This window comes from Trichosurus vulpecula, chromosome 8 (genome assembly GCF_011100635.1).
Source record: "Trichosurus vulpecula isolate mTriVul1 chromosome 8, mTriVul1.pri, whole genome shotgun sequence".
Taxonomy (NCBI): Eukaryota; Metazoa; Chordata; class Mammalia; order Diprotodontia; family Phalangeridae; genus Trichosurus; species Trichosurus vulpecula.
Genome location: NC_050580.1, coordinates 59,546,817 through 59,568,046, shown reverse-complemented (window position 1 = coordinate 59,568,046; position 21,230 = coordinate 59,546,817). Strand labels below are relative to the sequence as shown.

Genomic DNA, 21,230 nt, shown 5'->3' with positions numbered 1-21,230 from the left:
CACCCATTTATAATTCTATATATGCATACATATCTCTCTATAATGTATGTATATGACATATCCATTTGTAATATGTATATAAATGAATATGTGCATGTGTATATCTCCCTAGCATTCCTGTAACATATGTAAAGTCCTAACAAGTCACGGGACCTAGCTGTTGGTCAGCAGGTTCTAAAAGTATCCAGCCACAACTCATCTGTTTGTTGGACAAAACATGGCAGATTTGTTTGTCTCTTTGCTACTTTTTTTTCTCTCGTGTAATCTCTGACAATCCCTTTTATGTTTTTAATTGATTCCCTATTTTTAAAAGATTTGAAAAAAATTTTAATTGATGTTTGTTATTCTTGATGTCTCAGGGGGGCACTTTGGTTCACTTTTGAATTTTATCAAAGATTCTTAGCTTAGAAATAACTTTTAAAAAATCATCTTATTTTTACAGCATATAACTTTGCTTTCTCCCCAAACCATTTCTGAAAGCAGAGCTAGATGGCAATTTGATTTTATTTTGTTCCCACTTTATTTTATGTGATGCCCCCCCCATCTTTAAATGTTTTAGTTTTCCTAAAAGCCAACATCTTGTGTTTTTTTCAAGAGTTTCCTTTTGTGTGTGTGTGTGTGTGTGTGTGTGTGTGTGTGTGTGTGTGTGTGTGTGGTCATTAAAAAAAAAACAACTCCTTGAATTTTCAGAACTTAATCCCCCCACCCCACCTTTCTTTGGCCTCTCTTTTTAGTCTTTTCTTCTGTCTCCTATCTTTTCCTTAGGCCATGTTTGCCAGCTACGTCCCTGAAATCATAGAGTTAATAGGAAACCGCAAGAAATACGGTGGTTCCTATAGTGCGGTTAGTGGAAGAAAGTAAGTATGCCAAGAGGCTTCGCTGCAGCCAGAGCAGTAGAATCCTCTCTGCATGCCATTTCTTTTTTTTTTTTCCTCTTGTTTCTTTGTTTCATGCACGTAGGCAATGTTTGCCCGCTACGTTCCCGAAATTGCTGCTCTCATCCTGAACCGGAATAAATTCGGCGGGACTTTTAACAAACATGGAGGCAGAAAGTAAGTCAGTTTCACCAAGAAAAAGGTGTGATTGTGCGATTTTAGCGCCTGCCCGCCAGCCCCCCACATTCTTCTAACCCATCCTTCACTTGAGTGTTTCAGTCAGGTGGAGGGGGAAGGGGACACACTGTGGAATGTGATGACAGATTTTATTTCCTTCCCTCTCCTACCATGAGAAAGTGGTCATACTTGGTTTAAAGACTTGGGCCATGCTAAGGCGCCAGTCACAATATACTTCCCTTACTCTCATCCAAGAAAATTATGGAACTCATTCTTCAAGTGACCTATAGCTATAATGGTTATTTCTGAGAAGATCTCTACCATTCTTCTTAGATAATCTGCTAATCTTATTCTGAGTTATCAGCTAGTTTGGTTAAGCAATTCTGGCTCTAAAAAAATCAAATAATACTCTATCCTCTCTCTTCAATCTTATTTTATGAGGTGAAATCATGATATAGCAAGCCGCCATATTCTAGAATACCAAGGATGAGACAAAATTGTTTTCATCATTGTGGTCATTTGTAGGAATGGTTGTCATGTGAGACTTACTTTTGACTTTATTGACCTGTACAGAAAAAAGGGCAAATCCTGTTCTCAAAGAAGCTGCTTCCCTCAGATGGGACAGAACTGGAGAAATAGCATTAAATTCAAGCCATTTGTACTAAATGGAACTCTGGGTGAATTCTTTGGCCTCATGCCTAAGTGCTCAGCTCTTAAGGGGATTCTGAAGGGGGGGTAGGTTACACCAATGTATCAAAATGTTGGCCAGTGTCAATCAAACCCTTTCCTCCTAAGTAAATAGTGAATCTGGTAGAATAACTATTCTGCACTGAAGTGGCATTACCACTTCAATAAGTCTCCCATGAACTGTTGGTGGTGGATTTTCCCAAAGAAACAAAATAAATGTTCCTTTACATTTCTAATGACGGCTTGCCAGTGTCACCAGGACCATAATGGATCACTTCGGAAAGCCTCATCCCCTGTTCATGATTCCTCCTCACCCTGCCTCCCTCTTTGAGCTCAGGTGGCTAGTCTACCATTCAGAAAATGAGATGGTGGAAAATGGCTCATTTTCTTGAATTGCCCCCAGGAGACTTGTTTCTTTTCCAAAGAAAAAAAAATATATATACTAGAGAGGAGTCCAGTTGGCATCACTTCATTGGAAGCTGCAATTCTTCCACCTTCTCATTACTGTAGCCATCCCATTCAGATGACCTAACAGTGCTGCACAGGAATGGAACCAAGCTGTCGGATGCATCCAAATTGTTCCAGAGAGCCTCATGTCCCCCCACTCACAGGCTGGAGAGGAAAAAACCCTTCTGCTGGCTTGGGACAACTGGTGTTCAGTCATAAGTAAAAGGTCTCCAAAAAGTCCTAGGATTCTCTTCATAGGATTCCCCACTTTGCTGCCACAATTAAACATTAGTAAAGTGGACACCAACCTGCCTGTGACCTGCTTGTCAGATAAGGAAGGATTAAATATAAGTCATGACCCTACTGCACATTTTAAGAACACGCCCAGACACAAAACGACATCCATATATACACACACAAACCATCCTTCCCCCCCACCTCCCAACACACATGCATACAGAAAGCCAAAACAACACCTAGGTAAACTACTTTTGCTCAGAGTGAATGCTTTTCCCAAAATTTCTCCCTCTCCAGATTTGGGTGGCCCTAGTAGAGACGGGCTCACACTGTTAAGTAACCCCAAAAAAAACCTCTCAAGTGAGTCCTTCACTCACCAGCCCTCTGCTGTTTCCTTGACTTTCAATTTTGACCTTTGCTCTGTCTCCAAGTCCCAAACTGTGAGAACCTTAGATCCCAGGCTTCCTGTAGCTTTGTTTTCACTTTGCTTCATTATCTTTTATCACTGTTTTTAGTCTGGCTTTCTCTCTTTTTTTTCTTTTCAAACTCCCTCTTTATTAATATGTACTTTTGTTTGTAAAATTCTTTCTCGGTCACCATCATCCATAGATCCTCTTGACTGAGAGTTGGTTCTGTCATCAGCACATGGACTGTTCAATTTACTTTACGCATTGTTTCCTGGTTCAAAAGCTAATTACTAAGTAGTTTAAAGAAGCCCTTTGGTCACTTAGATCTTTCATCAGAAAATATAAGCTTGGGAAAGGCACAGTCATAAAGGGCCATTAGCACCCCTTGTTTGATGTTGTTTCTTCCAGTCAGGAGAACAAGATTGATGAAATGTTATGTTTGGCCAAAATTTGAGTTTTCATTTGGAATTCAGTGTTGAGAGAATGGGCTGTCAGAACCAATAAGTTTTCCTTCGCTTGGGATATGGGCATGTGGTAGTAATTAGCAATAGAAGGTCTTTAGTTGAGCAACCAAGCATAGTTTCTGGCAGCCAACATAATGAGAAACTACAGTTGTTCTATTTCTAATGTCAAAAAGTTTCCAGATAAAATTAAATGCATTTGCAAAATGAAAGCAGTTAAACTTTGGTGAAAGATATAGCTTGGACTCTTAAAATAGCACATTGCCCTCTGAATTTTTGTATGGGCTTAAGCATATGTGTCTTCATTTTTGCATGCACGTATAGACACCCCCCTTCCAAAAACTTAATGAAACCTGATTGCCTCAGAAAGCAATTAAAACCTATGCATGGTGTAGGTATCTCTTTGCAGATGTATGGTTTATGCAGAAATAACCCTAATAATGATGTATTAACTTGTCAGAAAATTCAGGGTAGCTTTGAGTAATGTCATTATCTCAAGGTTTCATCTACATGGCACTGGATTCAAACTGAAAATGTGGTCAGAAAGCTCAATGTCTGACTTGACACCGTATCTCAGGATATTTGGAAATCTGAGAGCTGTGTCTTAAAATTCTCATACAGATGTTTGGCATAATATAAGCACAGCTTGCCTCTCCCCAGAACATTCCCTTCATCAAGGTCCTAAGGTGCTATAAATTACCATTTATATCAATATGTCACACCTCCTCTCTCATAGGAGGTCATCGCCCAACACTGAGGAGTATCATTTCAGCCATCACTAATAGCCATACAGTTCGGAGGGCAGGATTGATTGTTTGTTTAGCCTAGAAGCCTAGGGTCTGCCTAAAAGTAAGCTGCCACATCTGGGTATTTACAATGGAAATGTTCAATTTGGGACTAGATTGGGAAAGATTGGGAAAGCCTCAGTCTTACCTCAAATAGGAAGCACAGGGTGGGATATATTGAGAATGTCCAGCCACTGAAACCTGAGCTCTAGGTTTTAGGAGCAGAACCTCTGACCACACGTGCCCCTCTTTGTTCCCTAGTTTGCCTTTCTGATGCCGTGATTCAGAAACATGTTGATCAGAGTGTAGCAGAAGAAAGGGAAGGGAGTGGCAGGGATTAACTGTGGTCACTTTCTGTGGGTCTCTAGAACTTTGCCCCAGAAGCTTCCCATCTAGGCAATTAAGTGGCGCCAGTGATAGTGTTGGGCTTGGAATTAGGAAAACCTAGGTTTGAGTCATGACTTCAATAGGATTCTGATTCACACATCTCACTACTTGTGTGACCATGGCCTCAGCTTCCTTATCTATAAGAATGGAATGAAAATAGCACATTCTTTACAGGGTTGTTGTGAAGATTAAAGGAGCTAAAATATACAAAGCACTTTGCAAATCTTAAAAAGAGCTATACAAATGTTAATCATTGCTAGTATTACTGTTCCCTTCCTCCATCATCATCATCATCATCATCATCATCATCAATTTGGGTGACTAAGCTTGATTGCAGTTAGTTTGAAAAACTGATCGGACCATAGCCAGGGGTCACATGGGTAGAAACAATCAAAAATAAGAATAATTCATTGATAATTTAATCCCCAAATATAGATTTTGTCCCCAGGGCAAGACTACAGTTTTAGACCAGTGGCTTCAGTTTGAGAGCCATCCAGAAGTGGGTTCCTAACAACTTGTCTAGCATGATTTGAACAGAATGAGTTTGACTTTGGATGACAGGAGGAGTAAAAAGTATGGAGAAACTAAGTTGTTTTCTTATTGTACTCCCAAGCAGCCAAATAAAGTGAAAGATGTTCTTCTTCAGCCTTTGAAGGTACAGAGGAGAGATGAATGAATGATGAGAGGGTAAACAAAGAAGGAAACTACAGGTTTTAAAACTTGTGGTATATGCCCCAATTAAGCTAGATGAAAGAAATTACATTGAGGAACTTTGGTTTGAGTAGTTGACATCAGTAGCATCAATCTTACTTCCTCAAGAGGAGGTTGCATTACCAAAATGTTGGGACAGCTTATTTTCATCTCCTCCTTTTTTATATTCAAAAAATATATCCCATCTGTAAAATGGGGATAATAATACCTAGCTTAACTAAAGGCAAAAGGGTTGGACCAGGTGTTCTTTTGTAGTTTCCTCCAACTCTAAGATTTATGATCCTGTACTCAATTCTACATGCCCTTACTTATTCATATATCCATGGCCAGAACAAACTTTACTTCCTCTCTGCTATATCCTTTCATGTATATTCTTCTATGCCTTCCTTTTGCAATTAGTTCCTCCACTGCTGGTGGGAACGTCACTACTCTGAAGGACTCACCCAGCTCTATTGACTTAGTGTCTATGAGCAGAAGGGAACATTAGAACATTTCCTTTATGCAACCCACAGCCTCCTTTAATTTTATCATTTTAGTTGGATCAACAATACAACCTACTGTTGATCACATATAAGAAAGAATTTGGAGAGACACATATGAGATAGATAAATAAAATCCATGCAGAAATCACCGTTTTCACTTTTGTTAATACTTTCTAATTCTCACTCATCCAAACATCCTTGGATCATGTACAACTTCAGTAAAAACCTCTGTTTACCAAGAGTTAGCTGCATGGCAGAGATAGCTATAACCCATGTTGGTGATACTGACTAGCCCAACATAACATTAGGTAGAATGAGATATAAATAAAATGTTCTATGTGAAAAAGGAACATCCCTGGAGTTAGTTGCTCTGTTTGTCAGTAATGTTTATTAAGCTTTGGTAGGGAACATATTCTTACAGATTAACAAGCCTTGATCTTTAAGCTTGTACTCCATTTTTTTGGTTGATCTGGGTTATAGAAAAATGTTATTTTCACCTGGGTTGTGATTTCCTATATCACAATCAATTAGAATCTGGAGAACCTATTGTTGTAGCTTTCTATAAGTATTTCTTCCTTTGTCATTTGTAAATATGGGTTGTTAAAGATGTTTCCCGTCCACCTAGCTTAAATCCTGAGGTCTTTTGCCATGTATTGGGGTAATCTAGTACTATCTAGCTGGTAATACCTTGAGGCCTCGTCCTAACAGCCTAAAGCTTTCCCTTAGTTAAGCATTGGAAAAAAAATATTTTAATGAATATTTACTTCCAGAAATCTCTTTTAGTTTTTTTAAATTAAAATATAATGCTTTGTTAAAAACATCAACATCAAAGAATGGTAATTAAACTATTTATCATGAAGAATAACTGGGAGCGAGATATAAAGAAAAATAAATGTTTGGAGCAAGATGTAAAGAAACATGAATGCATGGGTGCAAATAGAACATTCTCACTAAACCTTATCTATCATCAGTCAATACCTAGTCTAATTTGGGTTCCTCCCCACACCCCAATGATGAAAAATGATAAACTAATCAGGAATCTTTTAACTCAGAATCAAACTTTCCTGGATGATATGCACCTTCTGGCATCCTTTGTCTGGGCCTGCAACAGCTGTATGATACTTTAATGGCCCTAGAATTTTTCTGCCACTTAGGGTTTTGAAATTGCCTAAAGAAAGCCCAAAACATCTATTTATAATTTAAGGAGAAAAAACCTCCATTTGTACTGCCAAATTCCATACTATTGATCTATACTTCTGGTCAGGCAGAAAAAACAAAAATAAGAGATGAATTAAAAATTATAAGATGTCATTGGTCAGTAAGAAACCCTATGATTATCTTTTCCCTAGTTAGAAAAAGACATACTTTTTCACTCTTTTTTTATTTTTGAGATTTCTTCCTGTTCCCTCTCATCTTTCATGTCTCATAAATCTACAAGTTTCATCACCTTTTTAATCACCACATAGAAATTTAGCGTGCTCAGTTTAATTCTTTGTGAAGAAAAATGTCATAAAAGCTCAGTTAGTTGTAAAGTTTTAAAGTAACTCTTAAGCAGAATTTTAAAGTTTTCTAAACATATACATAGTGGTTTCCTTAATGAAAAAGGAACATACCTAGTCCATTATCCTGCCTTAAAATTTGCAAAGGTTGCTCTAGACCTGGAGTTCTTAACTTGTGGTCTATAGAACTCCAAAAGGATCCAAGGATAGGGAGGTCGGTGGACTTGCATGGGGAAAAAATAGTTTTATTTTCACTAATCTCTAACTGACATTTAACATTTCCTTTATTTATTTAAAAAACGTTAACCCGAGAAAAGGTTCACCAGACTATCAAAAGAGTATGTGTCACAAAATAGATTAGGAACCCTTGTTCTAGATTTGTGAATTCCTGTCCCTCTCAAAGATCTCCAAAAATCCTGTAACCTAATTTGGCAACCTGCTAAAATACTTAACCAACCACACTGTTGGGAAGTTCTTCAGAATTAACTTAAATCTATGTCACTGCTATTTAAATCCATGATTGACAGAGGTGCCATAATCATTCCAAGATGATATTCCTATTTAATGTGTTCACCTAACAGAGGGCAGAACTGAGACATAGAAATATGATTCAGAGAGTAATTTAGCTGATACTGGGTGAGGGTTAAGCAACATCCTCCCACCTCCTGTTTGTCTATCATTTCTTGGGCAGTTCTCACTCTTGATTGTCAACTCGGGCTGTAATGGGGTGGACTGCTCATGTGAGTGATGTTTTCTGCGGGATGTCATTGACAATTTCTGAATCACAGACATTTCGTTAATCCCCTCAAGATACTGCTCCAATTGAAATGTGTCTCAAGCTTTTCATTTTACACAAACTTCAATTCCTTGTCAAATAAACCATTAAGTTCTCCAATTCAGAGGCTCATGTGACTTCCCAGCTCCTCTCCTCAGCAATTTCTTCATATTTCTAGATTTTAAAAGCCATAAATTAACAAATCATCAACATATCATCAGGAAGGAACTTTTGGTAGAGATTCCATTGAGAAAGAAACATAGGCCTCAATAACTGATCTTCACAGAGATATGAAGAACTGTAGATAGACAGATATAGTAAATAAGAAGACAAACAGATAATTTGAGTTGACAGGGCATCTTGGATTGATTAAGCATTCTGCTTTGATTAGGATTGAACTTTTTTTTTTAAGAAAAAAAAGGAGCTTGCCCTAATACCCTAGGAAAAAAAAAAACGGTGCTTTAACTACTTCTGAAATTCAGTACTGTGGGTCAGAGACCAAAAGCAAGTGATATTAGATGCTGTATTATATCATGTAATATGCCAGATATTACTTTCCAACAAGATGAGAGTGTAACCTGAGAGCAGAACATGACCCATTGTCTGGGCCTGGGTACGGGTTCCTCTTTCTTACCATCTGCTTCGCATTCTTTTAAAGCCCTATCTTCAGCTCCTCTCAAACATGAAGCCCTATTTAGGAAGACTTAAAAATTGGATGCATATTAAATCAACTGCCAGATAACACTAATGGAATGAAGACGTGTCTCTCCACTCCCCACCCACCCCGCTCCATAATTTGCCTCTGTCTCCCTTCTTTTTCACATACTCATCAACGTGCTATAGCTATTGTTCTGAAAAGGAGGGATGGAAATGTAGGCGGGTAATGCACTAGGTGAATTTTCAAGTCACATTCATGCTTAGAGTTTTCTTTCAAATAGCCTTACTTCCTTCAAGGGGAAAAAGCATAACAACTTCTCACTTCTGATTAGCAACCCCCAGTCCTGTTCACTACCTTCCCTGCTCTTGAATCAGGAGCCCCTGCCAAGTATAAGTTTAGTGTTAGAAGAATTGATGAAATCACCTGAACGTATGTCTGTTGAATAGTTTATTTCTCCCCATTCGATCAAAATACTTTGAGAAGGAAAGCCACCATGTTGGCAACAAAGAGTCAATATGGCAGGCAACAGCTATCTGAGAATGCATTCAGTGCGAATTCATCCCACTACAACTTCTTGCTCTGTTCAGGAAGAGCTAGTCCCAGGGAAACCACTGACTGCTGAGTTTAGGGAACCCTTGGTCAGGTGATAGAAGCTTTGCTGGAGTGGGCCTATCTTTGGTCAGTACCTTTTTTCTAAATAGAACAACCTTGGCAATGCATGAATGAAGCCATGATTTCATCAACTTAGTAAGAATTCTCCCTACCAGTACAAGTGCAACCTATTATTTAGTATTTAAGTCTGAGGTCATTGCTGGAGGCACCTAGAAGTTAAGAGACTTGGGTACTCAGATCTAGATCTGGGGCAAACTTCATATGCCTTCTAGTCCAAGCCTCTTTTAAAAGATGAGGAAATCGGAGTCTAGAGAAAGTGTCTAGGATCATACAGATAGTAAGTATCAGAGCAGAAGTTGTACCCTGATCTTTTGACTTCAGATTCATCATCCTTTCTGTCTCTATTCCCTTACCCCAGTAACATAGGGTCCCACAGCTATGGAAGTAACAGAGGCAGCATTTGCACTAATGGGCCATCCAATGGGCCATCAATGGTCCATTCAATCATTCTTGGATGATTTTCGGCCCCTACTCACTAGAGTAGTCTGCTACTAAATCATTCAGCAGATAACTTGTAGTGAATTGAAGACATGTCTAAATAAAATAAATATTAAATAGACTAAACAGCTAAATATAATAAAGTAGTAAAAATCACCACAGAAAAAATGATTGTTAATGTAGCAAAGTATGTTAGACATAAAGAATTGCTCATTCAAGAGCATTCTGTGACAGAGAAATTCAGGAGGGAGCCACTTCAGCTTAATAAAAGAGTAATAAGCAACCCTAGAGAAGCCATTGTAAATGACCGAGGGGACAACAACAAGAAGGATGAAGGATTGAAAGGATCAGAGCAGTAGCTGAAGGCTTGATTGATTCTGCTATGCTAATGCTACAGGAAGGTTTGTCCTACAAGCCTTCATTAGAAACCTTCTCCTGTAGCATGTCCTCACCCTGCATGCCACAGCACCCACAGGTTCTTGTGACATGTGTGCTGCAAGCCTGGGGCCCTGATATGTGGGTGTGAGTATGTGGTGTCTTCCCCTTGCAATGTATGAGTGTGAGCTCTCTGTGAATTCAGCAGTGGCTACTGGAGAGGGTGGGGCGGGAAAGGAAGTGCTAACCCCTGGTATTGATCAGATTTCAGTTCAATATGAGGAAGATCTTCTCAGCAATTAGCATTCTCCAGCAGCAGAATAGCTTGCCTTTTTTCAGTAACGAGTTTTCTATCACTCGAGGATGTCCAGGCAGAGGTTTATGACCACTTGTCAAGGATATCTCATGAGGGTGGGTCTGCATGACCTCTAAGGTCCTTTCCCACTCTCTGATTGTTGTTGCTGGGGGCGGGGAGGGTCTGGAGATTCTGTTTGCTTCAACATAAGATCAAGGACAAAGAGAAAAGCACACACACACACACACACACACACACACACACACACACACGCACACACGCACACACGCACACGCGCGCACATACACACACACACACACATACACACACGCTCCATTTAGTCCACAAGCACATATTATATACCTACTCTGTGTCTAAGAATATGGTCGGTGCCTGGAATACAAAGGCAGAAGTGAAAATAGTCCCTCCTCTTAAAGAACTTACATTTTATTGAGGGAAACAACATATATACATATAATTATAGATATATATATATATGCATATATAGTATATATAACATATATAAACTAATGTTTATATAGCATCTGCTATGTGCTAGGCACTGTGCTAAGTGCTTCACAAGCATCTCATTTGATCATTACAACAACCCTGGGAAGTTGATGCTATTATCATTATTATTTCAATATTACACTTGAGGAAACTGAGGCAAATAGAGTTTAAGTGACTTGCCAAGGGTCACACAACTAGACTCAAGTATTCCTGGATTCCAGGCCCTGATGCTACCCACTGCACCACCTAACTGCCTCTAATGTATAATATGTATGTTTCTACACACACACACACACACACACACACACACACACACACACACATACACACACATACACACATGTATATATATACAAACACATATATATGTGTGTACATATATGTATACATGTATATATATGTGTGTATATATATATCTTCACTACATATTATATATACATATCTATATATCTATATAACATATAACATGCAGACCTATGCAGGGTGTTCTAAAAATCTTAATGCAATTCTAAACTGTTCTTTTAAACAATTAAGGAATACTTAGTTATGTTTCAGCAATTACTTAGTAAGCAATTACTTTTAAGTGATTAAGCAATACTTAAAAGTATATAGCCTAAAACGGCACTAAGACAACTCTTTAGAGACACCCTATATAATGCAAAATAATTTTGTGGGGAGGGAGGTGCTGGCAGCTGTCAGGAGTGTGTGTCAGGATGGGCCTCATTTAGGAAGTAGAATTTCAGTTCAGTTTCGAAGGAAGGTGGAGCTTCTAATAGATAGAGGTGAAGAGTGAGGACATCCTGGGCAGGGAGGGATAATGAGTCTCCCTGTGCCATCTTTATTTCTTTTCCTTCTGAACATGGCCTTTTAAGGCCCATACCAAAGGGAAGATTAGTGAGTGGGTACTGTCGAGGCTGCTCATATAGGTCCCACATAGGATCATAGGATTTTGAAATCATCTAGTTCAATGCCCTCATTTTACAGTTGAGTAAACGAAGGCCCATTCCCAAGGTCACACAGTTAGTTGAGTAACAGAGCCAGGCCTGTATTTGCAAAACATTTCATGTTGAGTTGAATTGAAGAACTGATGGCAGTTCCAATGATGTAGATTTCAGTTTATTCCAAGGAAGAACTTTCTAATAATTAGAACTGCCCCAAAATGGAATGAGCTGTCTCTTGAGATAGTGAGTTCCATGTCATTAAAGGTGTTCAAGTACAGCTGGATGGATGACTGGTGGTTGGGGATGTTGGGAAAGGTAGTCATGGTTTTGATTAGAAAATAGATGATCTCCAAATTATCTTTCAACTATGATATTCAAGATTTATGGATAACGGATTGGCAAAACCTTACCATTCATCCATGATTGTAATAACAGATTTTCAATATATGGCTCGTGATTATGGTGAGGATAATCTCTCTGAGATGGCTTCTATAATGCCCTAATTTGGGGATATAGGGATGGGACACATGATCTACAGATGGCCATGGTGAGATTATTTCCAGTGTGCAGCTGGGCATCTCGTCTAGTTAGTGTCTCTGAGGAGCCAATTCTCTTTGCCTTCATGGACCTAATTTTTTGAGTTGCCTTGGCTAAACCTCAGGCCATTCCTTTGCTTCCATTAGGGAAAATAATCATGCTTCTCTACAATAGCACACCATCCACCCTCTGCCTTTCATTGACAGCAGAATATGGAGATCATTTTTTCCCAATAATAGTAGGGTAATCTCTCTCTCTCTCTTTTGTGATCAAATGTAGTCATGGAACATGAGAGTAGGAAGACAGATTATTTCATCCCCTGCTCCTCCTTGGTTTCCTCAAGACCGTGATTGGTTCATGAATTGCAGCTTCCTTTTTTAATATAGATTTTTGGCTTCTTTTCCTTATATTCTATTCTCTCACAAACTCAGTTTTAGGGTTGTCTGGTGTTAAAATGGTTAAAACTATACCAGGGACTTTAAGGTTTACGGTAGTAACATTATACCTATCATGATATCAAGGAGTCACAGAATTTTCAGAGTTGGCCATCTAGTCCTACTTATAGCTAAAGAAATCTCTACTACATAATGAACCCAACAAATATCTCGTCCAGTCTCTGCTTAAAGCTCTCTAACACTCATTGGGTATGGGTATGTTTATGCATACGTGTGTATATGTGTGCAGGAAACCACCAAATTGCAGGACAGCTCATTCTACTTTTGGCAGCTGTGACTTTTAGGAATCATTCCTGATGTCAAGTCTAAATTGACTTTGCAGTTTCCAAATGCCTTTCATTTATTCTGCCCATTTCTTCTGATTCTGCCCTGTGGGGACAAACAGAACAAATCTAATTTCTTTTCCACATAAAAATCCTTCAAATGCTTGAACATAAGTATTATAACCATTCCCCTCCCCCAATCATCTTTTCTCTGGACTAAACTTTCCTACTTCTACCAACTGATCCTCATATGCCATGGTCTTGAGGTCCTTCACCAGCTTCATGATCTTCCTTTGGAAGTTCTTTAGTGTAACCATGTCCTTTTTAGATGGTGCTGCCAATAATTGAACTTCAGTATACCAAATATGGTCTTACCAGGGCAGGGTACAGAGATGTTGTCATCTTGCTGTAGGAAAATGTGATTTTCTTTAATAGTATTTTTTTCCAATTACATGTAAAGACAATTTTAACATTCATTTTTAAAATAATATTTGAGTTCCAAATTTTCTCCCTCCCTCTCTACCTCCCCCCCCAAGTTTGTAAGCAGTTTGATATAGTGCCAGTCATGTAAACCTATTTCCATATTAGTCATGTTGTGAAAAAAGAAGCAGCAAAAATTACAGTTTGCAAAAGGCAAAATAATAAAGAAAGTGAAAATAATATGCTTTGATCTGCATTCGGACTTCATCACTTCTTTCTCTGGAGGTGGGTGGTATTTTCCATTATGAGTCTTTTGAAATTGTCTTGGGTCATTGCATTGCTGAGAAGATCTAAGTCAATCACAGTTGATCATTGCACAGGGTTGCTGTTACTATGTACAATGTTCTTCCGGTTCTGCTCACTTCACTTTGCATCCATTTATGTAAGTCTTTCCAGGTTTTTCTGAAATCTGCCTGCTCATCATTTTTCATAGTACAATAATATTCCATTACATACATATACCACAACTTGTTCAGACATTCCCCAATTGATGAGCATCTCTTCAGTTTCCAATTCTTTGCCACCACAAAAAGAATTGCTACAAATATTTTTGTACATGTAGGTCCTTTCCCCCTTTTTTATGATCTCTTTGGGATATAGACATAGTAGTGGTATTGCTGGATTAAAGGGTATGCACAGTTTTATTGCCTTTTGGTCATAGTTCCAAATTGCTTTCCAGAATGGTTGGATCAGTTCACAATTCTACCTACAGTGCATTAGTGTCACAATTTTCCCACATTCTCTCTACCCATTTGCCATTTCCTTTTTTTGTCATATTAACCAATCTCATAGGTGTGAGGTGATACTTCGGAGTCATTTTAATTTGAATTTCTCTAATTAATCTTGACTTAGAGCATTTTTTCATATGACTATAGATAACTGATTTCTTCATCTGAAAACTTCCTCTTCATATCCTTTGATCAATATGTGCTTTTCTTAGTGTAGCCCAAGATCACATTTGATTTTTTGGCTGCCACATCACATTGATGACTCATGCTGTTTGCTATCCATTAAAACCCCCACATCTTTTTCAGATGCACCGGTATCTAACTGTGTCTCCCCCATCCTGTACTTCTGAAGGCGTTTTTTTTTTAATTCGAGTGCATGACTTTCTATTTCTCCCTATTTAATTCCATCCATATGATCTTTTGGGATCTTGATTCTGCCCCCATTGTGTTGGCCATCCTTCTAAGCTTTGTGACATTTTATTATTTGATGAGCATGCTTTATATGTCTTTAGTCGAGGCATTGATTAAAAATATTACAAAGCACAGAGCTAAGTGCGGATCTCTGGGGCATTGCACTGGACACCTTTGCAAGTTGACACCAAACCATTAATGACAACACTTTGAGTAGTGGAATGGACATAGTATCCAGCTGTTAATGAGAGACCAGAGTATAAATGAAGAGAAGGAACAACATGGCAAGTGTGAAGATCTTGGGTAACCTTTCTCCCATTCTCCGAATGAAGCCCAAGGGGATAAAGTTAGGAAGACATGAGAATAACCCTGAGTGACAAGATACCAATCACAGAAATCTCAGGGCACTGACCCTGTAGTCTCTTCAAGCACCTTAAGGCCATGAGTAGTTTAGATGGCTTGGTAAAAAAATAAAATAAAATAAATTTAATTTAATTAAAAAAAAACAGCAGAAGACTTATGAAGCTCCAGCTCTTCTGAAAACCATGGAGAGACACAGCTTGGTGTGACAGAATGATTCAACCTCAGCCAAAGAGGGAAGACAGATGTTTTGTCCTAACTGACCAATATGTGTTTGGGGTTGTTGGGCCTTGCTCCCCACCCCTCCCTTCTTTCTCTCATGATGAAATGCTGGTATGTTCCCTTGGCAAGTACTTTTCTAAATGCATTCCCCAGCTGTGTCAGACAGCTACCAATGGTGGATGGGGGAAGGGGAGAGAGATGAGAGGTCAGATCAAGACAGCATGATTAGAAGGCTCAGCAGAAAGACAGAAAAGAGATTCAAGCATATGTATTTGATATAAATATTATAGTTTTACAGAGACATGTAGATCAATACATGCCACATTTCATTTACCTCCTTGAAAAAGTGAGCACAATGTATTCAGCGAAAGCTGTATAGGATTTTCAATTTGCTCCATATGATTTATTATGACAGTATGGCTATGGGTTTTTTAAGTTCTTTATACTTGTTCCAGTAAAAATGGATAGAGTATCTTTAAAAATAAACAGCCCAGAGCCATGCATTTTATATTGTCTTCCTGAGTAAGGCAAGAACTGTCTAAGATCTCTGCCTGTGGGACCTGGCTGGAGTCATAATTATTTTAGTTTTCACTCTTTAGCTGAGTCATTTCAAGGGTGTGTTTGTCTTGGTCCTCCAAGAGCAGCCTTGGGACTAGAGATAGTGATTTGGAGGAGTTGGGCACAGAAAAAGAAGACTTTTTCCCTTCTCTTTGATATGGTAAGGGACCCCAGAGTGCTCTAACCAAATCAAAGCTCCTTGCAGTTTAGGCTTTGAGCAGCCATCTCCTCCCTTCCTTCTGAACCAACACTGAATGTGTGTCCTGGCAGAATGTCAACGTATTGGGTATTTTGGGTGTTGCCAATAGAAGTCACTTGTAATGTTCCTTAGTTTCCCCAACAGGATGTACATGTTCAGGATACCATGGCCCTTTTGACATTATCCACCTATTTCCATGCTACTTGGTTACTTGGTTGCATGTCTATCGGGTAGATACATGGTCTAGTCCATCTCTGAAATGGTGTTAATTTGGTAGTAGAAAATGCAATATGCTGTGTCCCCTTCCCCAATGATACAGCTTTTTATCTTCAAATCAGCATTGGTAGAACACCAAGTACCCAGAACTAAAGCTGTCTCTGGTTAGATAACACTTTGGAAAATGGGAAATCTACTTTACAGTATTTCATTAAACATTCATTTTGTAGCTCCTTGGTGCCAGGCTTTCCTATGTTTGCACAGTTATATACTTAAACTAGTGTCAATCAGACTCTAATGCTACCATTGTGTTCCTGATAATGACACTTTCTACCACTTTGGCTTTAATTCCAGGACCTTCCTCTACCTCAAATGTATCTTTTAAGACAAACATTAAGAATGATATCCCTTCTTGCCTTAAGAAAGATTTACTTAGGGTTTCAACTGAGACCTTCTGTAGACCCAAATTCTCAGGCCAAAATACAGTAGATGTGAGTACTTCTGACAATTAGAGGCAAATGGTAACTCAAAGCTCAGGCATTTGGTGAGGGAGCCAATGCGGATTTGAAATTCTAATGCAACTTAGTGTTGGGAAGTTGTCTGGGACACTGAGAGGTTAAATAATTTGTCCAGGGTCATGCATGCAGTACCTGTCAGAGGCAGAAATTTGAATGTCTTGAATGTAGATCTTTCTGATTCTGAAGCCAATCTTCTATTTGCTACAAAATTCTTCTAAAAATGTGCATAGAAGCATTATGTTAATTAAAAATCCTAATTAAAATTCATCAATAGCATCATTTACAAGTGTTTTGAAAGCTCCTTAGCCCAAGTTGTCTTGAGCTGCCTAGCCTGAATGACTTGTTTTAGGTCAGTTATATTCTCTAATAGAACTAGCCCTCAGCAAAATTGTGAAACGAGACAATAATTCTCTCTGGCAACTCTTCCGTCTGAGTTTTTTTGCCTTCTTTTCAGTACTCTTCCCTATGATTCTAACACCCATTATTCTTGGGATCCCTCATCCCCTTCCTCTAAGGAGAAAGTAGACACGATAGATTAATGTATATACTAAAATGTGAGTATCTCAATGCATAACCTTTCAAGGGTCATTGTAAAAGAGGACTATAGGGCTCCATAGAAATTCATTTTTATGAGTAGAATTCAAGGTTGTGTGGTACATAAAGTAGGGTTTTTGTTTGTTTGTTTTTTACTGAAGGGGTAGAAGAGGCTTATCCAATGGTATAAAAATTATGAGAGACCTGTTCTTGCAAGAATCCTTTGGATTCTTGTTTATCACCATCCTTCCTAATATGTAGCACCCATACACACTTCTATGTGCCAGTACAGTATGGCTGTCAGATAAAGGATATATTTAGGAAAGTATGATGTTTGAGAGTACAAATATGGAGCCTTCCCATTTTAATCCTTTTCCTGCTTCCCTCTTCTACTCCTTGCTCCCAAACGGTTTTCACTGAAATTTTTAAAGCCCTGAAAATATTCCTGGGAAATAAATCTTCTCCTTTCACCAGCCTTCCATCCTGATTCTCCAGTGCCTATGGCTCCCCCTCACCAGGAGAAGTAGGTCCTCAAATGTTGATGCTGAATTAGAGAGGCAGTCTCTCTCCCATCCATCAATTTTAACTGCATTCAAACATTTTCAATATGTTGGCTCCTTGATAACTTTCACTGTATGGAAAACAAAATGGAGGGAAATGATTATTGGCACAAGAAGGGGAAGCCGTAAATCTTCAAATCAGATATAGGACAGATTGGAACAATATGGGTTTTCCAAGGTTTCTATGATAATGTACCTAATAACTCTCCTTGGGCAAAAAGGCAATCTGTTTTCAATCAATCTCTCTTTTCTGAGCAAAAATACCAATTATATTGAAGGGAGGTTTTTTTCCTACTTTTTTTTGATAAAGACTACTCTCCACCCTCAAAATCATTCTGAGACTGAAAGATGTATATTTTCAATTGTCTTCAGTGTTATTGGACAGCTTACACCAAATGAGAAGAGTCAATTCCTTTTCCTTTTTTCATTTTTTTTTGTTGGCTGTATTTGTCCACTTCTTAAGAGAAGCAAAAGCTAATTAAAGGCTTAAAGGATAATATTGATTGCATTGGAATATATTTTATATGTCCACAGCACAGTTCCCATTAACTGAACCCTGCCTCCTTGGGTGGATCAGCTTTGTCAAGCCTTCTGATTCAAGACGTTGATAGGTTGATTCAGTTTAGGATAGCATGATATAGCTTGGCACAGCTCAGCTCAACTTGGTCATTACATGATGGCCCTTAAGCATACAAGTAGGTAGTAGCATAGCAAGAACTAGACTCCTGAGCCTTAGTTTTCACTCATTTATAAAAGGAGGAAAGTCTTCCACCTCCTGACTGTATCAGGAATCAATAGGGGCTATTTGGGGCTGACCCGGCTCTCTGAAAGAAGGCGCCGATGTTATAGAAAGTAGCGTGAGTGCCAATAGGACAGGGTAGATTTTAGTGGCTTTGTCATTAACAACCAAACTAGGGAACTCCAAAGGCATGCTTTCCATTAGCCATCACTGCCCTACCACCTCATTCATTTATGCCCCTCTTCTTGCTCACACCTATGTTCTATTCATGCATATTTTTCCATATCCTGTAGTACATATTCTATCATGAATTTAGGCATACATATGCATTATTCACATATGTCTATATGTCTAAATTTATCTGGATCTAGATATTATGGGCACACAGATGAAACCAAATGGTGGTTAGCAATGATCAGAGTTAAAAGATGTATATAGTCCTGAGTGTTGATGTAATGGCCCCATTCGACCCCCGAGGACCAGGATTAAGAACAAAGATTAAAACATCTCCTTGGATGCAGTACATTAACATCCCTGCCTCCCCTTTATAGCTCGGTCTGCCTGATCGCTAACTGTACCACCGTAACAATAACAGTCCGTAATGGCGATATTATTAACTGCGTCGTGCATATTATTGATTTACTCTTTGTTCTGCATCATTATCCTTTCACCAATGAGTTTACTGCATCATTCTCACATACTCAGTCAAGCACCAAATTACAATGATAGGCCAACCTCCTGTAATGGCCTCTAATGGAACATTGCATAAGTAATCATTGCTGCCTCCCATTATGCGCTGCTTCCAGCCAATGAGGGCTTGGCCTTCTTGGAACATGCACAGAGCAATTATGAAGTAGAGGAGACCTGGCGGTTCTCAATTTTGCCCAGGAAATTACCTTGTTTCATATTTGCCACCTGCTGGTGCCTCAAACCCCAGCCAGCAAAGCTGCAGGAATGGTTGGTGCCTTTTGTTGTAGCCACTGGTGGGATTCAAGGCTGAGGTCAACATGAGAGACCAATAACATTGGAGACTTGCTGTTATTATGACCCTCATCTCCTCCCAAAAAAATTACCAGCATTTCTCCAGACTTCAGAGTTCTTGGCCTTCGTTCATTTCTGTAACTGAAATGAATATAATCAAAGGCAGGAGAGAGATAACAGGCTTAACACTTTATCTTTCATTCCTAGAGGAGTTAATCACTATGTGAACCCAGAGTGAGGGCAGAGGCTGCTGACCTCTGTATTTTACTCTCAAAAAAGTGGCCACTCCGCAGTCAGGAGTGGCCATATTCCATCAGAGTTCACAGAAAGGGCACTGCTCATAGAGACAGAAAACCAGGAATTGAATACTGGCTCTGCCATTTACCAGGTGTGTGATCTTGGGCAAGACATTTCATTCTTCTGAACCTTGAGCTTCTCATCTGCAAAATGGAAATAACAGCTTAGATTTATTTGTTGCACAAGTGTTAAGTGCTTTCCTATATAAATGGCAGCCATGACTGCATACCTACTTCCCCTCTAATTATCTACTATTTGGAGGAGGCACCCCACCTAGACCAAGGTGATCTCTCCTTAGTGCCTTCTCCTCCACCTACCTGCCCATAATTCCTTTGGCCTGCATGGAAATCCCATGGAGCATAACCAACCCAGCCAGTGATGCAGCAGCCCCGATAACCCTGTATTTGATTCCATAGGCGTTCCATTCTCATTTAGCTCTGAGTAATGCCCACTTACTGTAAAGTGTTACATGCTCCCATTGTTGGAGGAGTTATGGCAGAAAAATGCAAAATTTCCTTTTAACTGCTTATGGCCAGCAGAGCCTATAATGTGTCAAGCCACACATTAGCTGCCCTGATAAAACAGTCTGCTTTCATACACACAAAATCATCGTTTCAGCAAGATTTGTTATCTCATTACCTGATAAGCTGTATGTCATAAACCAAACATCCTACAGTAAATCTCCTGAGAGGAGCCTTTGTGGGCAGAAAGGGAGAGATATGAATCTGCAAAGGGGCTTGATAATGTAGCATTTAAACTCAACCATAATGCCACTTATTGTTAAATGCATAAAACTACTTGGCCAAATGGTTTGGCTTTTAATAGAATTTTGTGCAGCATCAGGTGAGAACCCATATGCCTTTTTAGTCCCTAAGTCTCTAAGCACCTGCTAACGCCTCAGCTTTGCCTCCTAGGCCTCAGGGGGATGGGCAGCCAGCTTGAGGAGACCAAAGCTTCCTTCACAGCTGCCACCTCTTTCTCTGTCTTGCCCATGGGGGGCAGGGTTATCTCTGGTGCCAGGGTTCACTAATCCAGCCTCTCTTGTCACAGGCATATCGTTGTCTGTGGACACATCACTCTGGAGAGCGTGTCCAACTTCCTGAAGGACTTTCTGCACAAAGACCGGGATGACGTCAACGTGGAGATTGTCTTTCTTCACAAGTAAGGGGCACTCTGTCCAGGCTGCAGTCCGTCATTCAGTCAGTCAACAAGCATTTATTAAGCCTTTGGTATGTGCCAAGCGCTTACTACGTGCAGGGAGTACAAAGAACAGCAAAAGTAAACATGGTCCCTGCCTCCAGGTAGCTTACGTTCCAATGAGGGAGACAACAAATAACTATGTACATGTATACG

General features: G+C 39.3%; 1 protein-coding gene across 6 annotated transcripts in view; it reads left to right on the top strand.

Moving 5' to 3' along the window:
• The window catches only part of KCNMA1 (potassium calcium-activated channel subfamily M alpha 1), a 901,346-nt gene that overhangs the window by 633,231 nt on the left and 246,885 nt on the right, over nt 1-21,230 (top strand). For all 6 annotated transcript variants that reach the window (XM_036736100.1, XM_036736099.1, XM_036736098.1 and 3 more), the window contains exons 9-10: nt 766-857; nt 20,928-21,038. In XM_036736100.1, coding sequence (XP_036591995.1) covers nt 766-857; nt 20,928-21,038 — 203 coding nt within the window. The remainder of the gene's footprint in view (nt 1-765; nt 858-20,927; nt 21,039-21,230) is intronic.